Genomic DNA, 9,173 nt, shown 5'->3' with positions numbered 1-9,173 from the left:
TCTGTTCAATTCACAACATTACAAAAATACTCTTGTGGTGTCTTTGAGGTACTTCAATTCTCACCAGTTCTGTAAAATAAATGTGATCATTTTCTCTTGGTTGTACCAGTTTGGTGAAAGGCAACAGTATCAGAATATATCATTTATATATTAAAAGGACATCCTAACACATGCAGATAGTGTGGTATCATATGTGCTACTAAGTAATGTTACTGTCACAAACATGTTCTATCATAATAATATCCCTCTAGAACCCTTTAAGGACTGATAGCTAAGCCGTAGACCAATCAGTGTCTGTTTCCTAACATGGCCCATTAAGCCCTCTAGTTATGGCATCTTCAGTCTAATGCTGTAGAATACCAATCACCCTCAGCTATGGCTCTGTGTCTCTGACTCAACCAGGTCTCTGTGGTATTGCGAATGAAAACAACTTTTGCTCTAAGCAGACAGAGGACTTGTCAGAAGAGACCAGTCATCCGGAGACAGACACAGAGCTTTAGGGATTAGAACAGCATGCTACTGAACGTTGAGCAAATCTCAACTCACTCCAATGCTGAGACTGAGAATGCAGTCCTTATTTAATCAGCTAGTCCTTAAAATAGTTCTGTGAAGGTAGTTAGAATACATATAAAAACAGAGTACAATTGCACTTGATAAAGTTAAGGAGAGGGAGGGATTGTAAGCTAAGAGAATGAATAGTAACGTGGGTCTGGAGGATTGTGACGTGATGTAGTCTGTCTCTCTTTCCTGACTGACTGACTGGGTGTGAATCTGACTGGAACATGCATGGACACAAAAGTAACTAACTTAGTGGCTAGGGATCATTCTCTATTAAGACAGAAGCAAGTCTAGCAGAGGACTGGATCATTCTCTATTAAGACAGTAGCACGTCTAGCAGAGGACTGGATCATTCTCTATTAAGACAGACAGTGGCATGTCAAGCATGGGAGGGACTGTATGATGACAGGCTTGGTATAGAGGGACTGTATGATGACAGGCTTGGTATAGATGGACTGTATGATGACAGGCTTGGTATAGAGGGACTGTATGATGACAGGCTTGGTATAGAGGGACTGTATGATGACAGGCTTGGTATAGATGGACTGTATGATGACAGGCTTGGTATAGATGGACTGTATGATGACAGGCTTGGTATAGATGGACTGTATGATGACAGGCTTGGTATAGATGGACTGTATGATGACAGCCTTGGTATAGATGGACTGTATGATGACAGGTTTGGTATAGAGGGACTGTATGATGACAGGCTTGGTATAGATGGACTGTATGATGACAGGCTTGGTATAGATGGACTGTATGATGACAGGCTTGGTATAGAGGGACTGTATGATGACAGGCTTGGTATAGAGGGACTGTATGATGACAGGCTTGGTATAGAGGGACTGTATGATGACAGGCTTGGTATAGATGGACTGTATGATGACAGGCTTGGTATAGAGGGACTGTATGATGACAGGCTTGGTATAGATGGACTGTATGATGACAGGCTTGGTATAGAGGGACTGTATGATGACAGGCTTGGTATAGAGGGACTGTATGATGACAGGCTTGGTATAGATGGACTGTATGATGACAGGCTTGGTATAGATGGACTGTATGATGACAGGCTTGGTATAGAGGGACTGTATGATGACAGGCTTGGTATAGAGGGACTGTATGATGACAGGCTTGGTATAGATGGACTGTATGATGACAGGCTTGGTATAGAGGGACTGTATGATGACAGGCTTGGTATAGAGGGACTGTATGATGACAGGCTTGGTATAGATGGACTGTATGATGACAGGCTTGGTATAGAGGGACTGTATGATGACAGGCTTGGTATAGAGGGACTGTATGATGACAGGCTTGGTATAGATGGACTGTATGATGACAGGCTTGGTATAGAGGGACTGTATGATGACAGGCTTGGTATAGAGGGACTGTATGATGACAGGCTTGGTATAGATGGACTGTATGATGACAGGCTTGGTATAGAGGGACTGTATGATGACAGGCTTGGTATAGAGGGACTGTATGATGACAGGCTTGGTATAGATGGACTGTATGATGACAGGCTTGGTATAGAGGGACTGTATGATGACAGGCTTGGTATAGATGGACTGTATGATGACAGGCTTGGTATAGAGGGACTGTATGATGACAGGCTTGGTATAGATGGACTGTATGATGACAGGCTTGGTATAGATGGACTGTATGATGACAGGCTTGGTATAGATGGACTGTATGATGACAGGCTTGGTATAGATGGACTGTATGATGACAGGCTTGGTATAGATGGACTGTATGATGACAGGCTTGGTATAGATGGACTGTATGATGACAGGCTTGGTATAGATGGACTGTATGATGACAGGCTTGGTATAGATGGACTGTATGATGACAGGCTTGGTATAGATGGACTGTATGATGACAGGCTTGGTATAGATGGACTGTATGATGACAGGCTTGGTATAGAGGGACTGTATGATGACAGGCTTGGTATAGAGGGACTGTATGATGACAGGCTTGGTATAGAGGGACTGTATGATGACAGGCTTGGTATAGAGGGACTGTATGATGACAGGCTTGGTATAGAGGGACTGTATGATGACAGGCTTGGTATAGAGGGACTGTATGATGACAGGCTTGGTATAGAGGGACTGTATGATGACAGGCTTGGTATAGAGGGACTGTATGATGACAGGCTTGGTATAGAGGGACTGTATGATGACAGGCTTGGTATAGAGGGACTGTATGATGACAGGCTTGGTATAGAGGGACTGTATGATGACAGGCTTGGTATAGAGGGACTGTATGATGACAGGCTTGGTATAGAGGGACTGTATGATGACAGGCTTGGTATAGAGGGACTGTATGATGACAGGCTTGGTATAGATGGACTGTATGATGACAGGCTTGGTATAGATGGACTGTATGATGACAGGCTTGGTATAGATGGACTGTATGATGACAGGCTTGGTATAGATGGACTGTATGATGACAGGCTTGGTCAGTCAGACAGATATACTGTATTACTAGTATTGTAGTAGTGTAGTACTAGTATTGTAGTAGTGCAGTACTAGTATTGTAGTAGTGTAGTACTAGTATTGTAGTAGTGTAGTACTAGTATTGTAGTAGTGTAGTACTAGTATTGTAGTAGTGTAGTACTAGTATTGTAGTAGTGTAGTACTAGTATTGTAGTAGTGTAGTACTAGTATTGTAGTAGTGTAGTACTAGTATTGAAGTAGTGCCGTATTAGTATTGTCTGAGTGGATGGTTCTACTATAGATGTAGTCCTGAAGGAACATGTACGATGCCTCCACAACACACCACATCCTAACAATATCAGGATGTTGCATGAACATGACATCCGCGGTGAATATCATGTAGTGTGGACGCAGCTTAAATCCCATCTATCTACCAGGTAGTGGACACAGCTTAAATCCCATCTATCTACCAGGTAGTGGACACAGCTTAAATCCCATCTATCTAACAGGTAGTGGACACAGCTTAAATCCCATCTATCTAACAGGTAGTGGACACAGCTTAAATCCCATCTATCTACCAGGTAGTGGACACAGCTTAAATCCCATCTATCTACCAGGTAGTGGACACAGCTTAAATCCCATCTATCTAACAGGTAGTGGACGCAGCTTAAATCCCATCTATCTAACAGGTAGTGGACACAGCTTAAATCCCATCTATCTAACAGGTAGTGGACACAGCTTAAATCCCATCTATCTAACAGGTAGTGGACACAGCTTAAATCCCATCTATCTAACAGGTAGTGGACGCAGCTTAAATCCCATCTATCTAACAGGTAGTGGACACAGCTTAAATCCCATCTATCTACCAGGTAGTGGACACAGCTTAAATCCCATCTATCTACCAGGTAGTGGACACAGCTTAAATCCCATCTATCTAACAGGTAGTGGACACAGCTTAAATCCCATCTATCTACCAGGTAGTGGACACAGCTTAAATCCCATCTATCTACCAGGTAGTGGACGCAGCTTAAATCCCATCTATCTAACAGGTAGTGGACACAGCTTAAATCCCATCTATCTACCAGGTAGTGGACACAGCTTAAATCCCATCTATCTACCAGGTAGTGGACACAGCTTAAATCCCATCTATCTAACAGGTAGTGGATGCAGCTTAAGTCCCATCACCAGGAACATCACATGACAGGTGGTCCTGAGAGAACATGTAAGATACCTCCACCATCTATCTATCTAACAGGTGGTGGATGCAGCTTAAGTCCCACATCAAGGAACTGCATGTGGTCAACACCACCACTAAAGACCCTGACCATCCCTGTAGACACCACTACTAACCCATCCCTGTAGACACCACTACTAACCCATCCCTGTAGACACCACTACTAACCCATCCCTGTAGACACCACTACTAACCCATCCCAGTAGACACCACTACTAACCCATCCCTGTAATATCCCACTACTAACCCATCCCTGTAGACACCACTACTAACCCATCCCTGTAGACACCACTACTAACCCATCCCTGTAGACACCACTACTAACCCATCCCTGTAGACACCACTACTAACCCATCCCTGTAGACACCACTACTAACCCATCCCTGTAGACACCACTACTAACCCATCCCTGTAGACACCACTACTAACCCATCCCTCAACACCAGTCCTACCCTCCCCACGCTCAACCCAAACCCTCCTAACCCAGCCCAAACTGGCCTCATCCCCATTCCAACCAGTAGCCCACCCACATCATGACATTATGCTACTGAGGATGGAGAGATGAGGGATCCAGCCCTGACCGTGTTGCTATGCTGACTAGAGCTGTGTGCTGGTCTAGCTAGTAGTTCCAGTTTCTATCACCACACCAGGCAGATACAGAGAGCAGCTAACTAACAGGTGGGCTGTAGATCATATGACCGGTCAGGAAAGGAGACGAGAGAGGAGAGCGTTTCTTGGGATACCCATTAGGGAACCAGTGGAGTCCCACCAACAGCCAGCCTACAAATACAACCAATTCTCCTGGCCTATTAGAAACCTACCTAGCACTAGAATGATACTGACTGACACTGTAAAGTTGAACCTGTCATCTGGACGGAAAGCTTGTACTCTCTCGCCATAATAATGTCTTGATTCAGTTATGTTTATCACCCATATATGTATGGTATAGTGGAGGTTACAGTATGTATGGTATAGTGGAGGTTACAGTATGTATGGTATAGTGGAGGTTACAGTATGTATGGTATAGTGGAGGTTACAGTATGTATGGTATAGTGGAGGTTACAGTATGTATGGTATAGTGGAGGTTACAGTATGTATGGTATAGTGGAGGTTACAGTATGTATGGTATAGTGGAGGTTACAGTATGTATGGTATAGTGGAGGTTACAGTATGTATGGTATAGTGGAGGTTACAGTATGTATGGTATACTGGAGGTTACAGTATGTATGGTATAGTGGAGGTTACAGTATGTATGGTATAGTGGAGGTTACAGTATGTATGGTAATAGTCTCCCTGCCCCACTCCCCCGTGTTTCCCTTTGAGATGTGCTGAGAAGGAGAGGACAAACAGTAAAAGGACGAGACAGACGACCTCTAACCCTAACCCTGGGGGTCATTAGGGGTCACTAAGGGTCAAACAGGTCATGGTGCTGCTGCTGCTCCAGCCGATTGTTGAAGAGGTCGATCTCTCTGTTGGCCTCCTCAACATACTCCGCTATGAACTGGTCCATTTCTGCAGGGGCTTAATGTAAGGACAGCTAAACCAACGATAGTAGGTCTGTATAAGATGCTATGGTTTTACAATGGTTGTGTTGAGGACAGACAGTAGCGATAAAAGGATACGTGGATGGAAGTTGTTCTTTTCTCCAAAGAAACTGACATACTGTTGTCCATTGTAGAAGAAGCCTGGAGGTAAAGGGTCCAGATGTCTCTTCACCTGAACACAGAAACACACAGACAGACAGACAGGCAGGTAGACAGACAGACAGGCAGGTAGACAGGCAGACAGACAGACAGGTAGACAGGCAGACAGACAGACAGGTAGACAGGCAGACAGACAGGCAGACAGACAGGTAGACAGACAGGCAGGTAGACAGACAAACAGACAGACAGACAGGCAGACAGACAGGCAGGCAGGTAGACAGGCAGGCAGGTAGACAGACAAACAGACAGGCAGGTAGACAGACAAACAGACAGGCAGGTAGACAGGCAGGCAGGTAGACAGACAAACAGACAGGCAGGTAGACAGACAAACAGACAGGCAGACAGACAGGCAGGTAGACAGACAAACAGACAGGCAGACAGACAAACAAACAGACAGACAGACAGGCAGACAGACAGGCAGGTAGACAGACAAACAGACAGACAGACAGACAGGCAGACAGACAGGCAGGTAGGTAGACAGACAAACAGGCAGGTAGACAGACAGACAGGCAGGTAGACAGACAGGCAGGTAGACAGACAGACATACAGGCAGACAGACAGGCAGGTAGACAGACAAACAGACAGGCAGGTAGACAGACAAACAGACAGACAGACAGACAGGCAGGCAGACAGACAGGCAGGTAGACAGACAAACAGACAGACAGGTAGACAGACAAACAGACAGGCAGGCAGACAGGTAGACAGGCAGACAGACAGGCAGGTAGACAGACAAACAGACAGGCAGGTAGACAGACAAACAGACAGGCAGGTAGACAGACAGGCAGACAGACAGACAGGTAGACAGGCAGACAGACAGGCAGGTAGACAGACAGGCAGGTAGACAGACAAACAGACAGGCAGGTAGACAGACAAACAGACAGACAGACAGGCAGACAGACAGGCAGACAGACAGGCAGACAGGCAGACAGACAGGCAGACAGACAGGCAGACAGACAGACAGACAGGCAGGCAGGCAGGCAGTTAGACAGACAGACAGGCAGGTAGACAGACAAACAGACAGACAGGCAGACAGGCAGGCAGACAGACATGTAGACAGGTAGACAGGCAGACAGACAGGCAGGTAGACAGACAAACAGACAGACAGGCAGACAGACAGACAGACAGACAGACAGGCAGTTAGACAGACAGACAGGCAGGTAGACAGGCAGACAGACAGGCAGGTAGACAGACAGGCAGGTAGACAGACAAACAGACAGGCAGGTAGACAGACAGGCAGGTAGACAGACAGGCAGGTAGCCAGACAGACAGGCAGGCAGTTAGACAGACGGACAGGCGGGTAAAGAGAGATGATATATTATATATGATATTAGAGGAACACTCACATGGATGTTCCTGATCTCCTGAGGAGAGAGGCTCATCTGGGTCCTCTTCACCTTCCTCACCTCCTTCTGAAAACAAGACAACACCAAGATGACTATATTACCTCTGATGTTAGTGACAATAACATCACCGTCTGCAACTTGTCTACAGCAGATGGTCAGTTAGATGGTCAGTTAGATGGTCAGTTCAGTTAGATGGTCAGTTCAGTTAGATGGTCAGTTAGATGGTCAGTTAGATGGTCAGTTCAGTTAGATGGTCAGTTCAGTTAGATGGTCAGTTAGATGGTCAGTTAGATGGTCAGTTCAGTTAGATGGTCAGTTAGATGGTCAGTTAGATGGTCAGTTCAGTTAGATGGTCAGTTAGATGGTCAGTTAGATGGTCAGTTAGATGGTCAGTTCAGTTAGATGGTCAGTTAGATGGTCAGTTAGATGGTCAGTTAGATGGTCAGTTAGATGGTCAGTTCAGTTAGATGGTCAGTTAGATGGTCAGTTCAGTTAGATGGTCAGTTCAGTTAGATGGTCAGTTAGTTGGTCAGTTCAGTTAGATGGTCAGTTAGATGGTCAGTTAGATGGTCAGTTCAGTTAGATGGTCAGTTCAGTTAGATGGTCAGTTAGATGGTCAGTTCAGTTAGATGGTCAGTTCAGTTAGATGGTCAGTTCAGTTAGATGGTCAGTTAGATGGTCAGTTAGTTGGTCAGTTCAGTTAGATGGTCAGTTCAGTTAGATGGTCAGTTAGATGGTCAGTTCAGTTAGATGGTCAGTTAGATGGTCAGTTAGATGGTCAGTTAGATGGTCAGTTAGATGGTCAGTTAGTTGGTCAGTTCAGTTAGATGGTCAGTTCAGTTAGATGGTCAGTTCAGTTAGATGGTCAGTTAGATGGTCAGTTAGATGGTCAGTTAGTTGGTCAGTTCAGTTAGATGGTCAGTTCAGTTAGATGGTCAGTTAGATGAGCTGTGAGTTCAAGTAGTTGGTCAGTTAGTCAGTGTTGTACCTGTTTTACACAGAACCTCAGCCAGTCCTTCAGGGCCTCCTGTGTCAATCCCACTCCATGGAACACCAGGAAGCATCCAGAGGGCTCCTGGTCTCCCTGGTGGCTGTCCCCCAGGGGCTGCTGGGTGATACAGAGGTTCCCACTCACAGTGTTGTAGCTCACCTCCATCATCCTCTCAGAGTCTGGAGAAGAACATGGAGATATATCAGCATCTCACTGACCTGTCTGATGGTCTAATGCCTGGTCTGATGGACCTACCACTGTGGCAGCTACATATACCAGACAGCATGCTGAGGATAAGGAGGGGTTCAGTGCTACAACATCCATCTATCCATGATCCAACTCCAGAATGACTCAAACAACATGGACCATTCAATGGAAGACATGAACAAACAAAATCAATGCAACTAGTGTAATTCAATGGACGGTAACTTAAAATTCACAGAAACTAGTAAGGAACACGCCTAGGACCATCAGCTACAGAATCATTCAACCTCCACATTTCAGACATCTGCTCTCTCAGACATCTGCTCTCTCAGACATCTGCTCTCTCAGACATCTGCTCTCTCAGACATCTGCTCTCTCTTCATTCTGCTCTCGCTCCTCATTCAACAACATCACATAAACATCTGTATGAATAAAGTGAAGAGAAACTAATCAACCAAACTAAACCAGTGGCCCCCTGTAGCTCAGTTGGTAGAGCAGGGCTCAGTTGGTAGAGCAGGGCTCAGTTGGTAGAGCAGGGTTCAGTTGGTAGAGCAGGGCTCAGTTGGTAGAGCAGGGTTCAGTTGGTAGAGCAGGGCTCAGTTGGTAGAGCAGGGTTCAGTTGGTAGAGCAGGGCTCAGTTGGTAGAGCAGGGCTCAGTTGGTAGAGCAGGGCTCAGTAGGTAGAGCAGGGCTCAGTTGGTAGAGCAGG

General features: G+C 45.7%; 1 protein-coding gene across 1 annotated transcript in view; it reads right to left on the bottom strand.

Annotated features, from left to right (window-relative positions):
- Positions 1-5,288: 5,288 nt before the first annotated feature.
- Positions 5,289-9,173, bottom strand: part of LOC311124374 (dynein axonemal assembly factor 9-like) — a gene marked incomplete at its 5' end in the record, with an annotated part of 41,732 nt that continues 37,847 nt past the window's right edge. Inside the window, 4 exons of the mRNA XM_084198535.1 lie at positions 5,289-5,736; positions 5,847-5,940; positions 7,271-7,336; positions 8,259-8,440. Of these exons, the coding sequence (XP_084054661.1) occupies positions 5,630-5,736; positions 5,847-5,940; positions 7,271-7,336; positions 8,259-8,440 (449 nt within the window). The 3' untranslated portion in view covers positions 5,289-5,629. The remainder of the gene's footprint in view (positions 5,737-5,846; positions 5,941-7,270; positions 7,337-8,258; positions 8,441-9,173) is intronic.

The sequence above is a fragment of the Coregonus lavaretus genome (genome assembly GCF_964263955.1).
Source record: "Coregonus lavaretus genome assembly, contig: HAP1_SCAFFOLD_517, whole genome shotgun sequence".
Taxonomy (NCBI): domain Eukaryota; kingdom Metazoa; phylum Chordata; class Actinopteri; order Salmoniformes; family Salmonidae; genus Coregonus; species Coregonus lavaretus.
The sequence above is the reverse complement of the archived record's forward strand: the minus strand, read 5'-3'. Positions and strand labels throughout refer to the sequence as shown.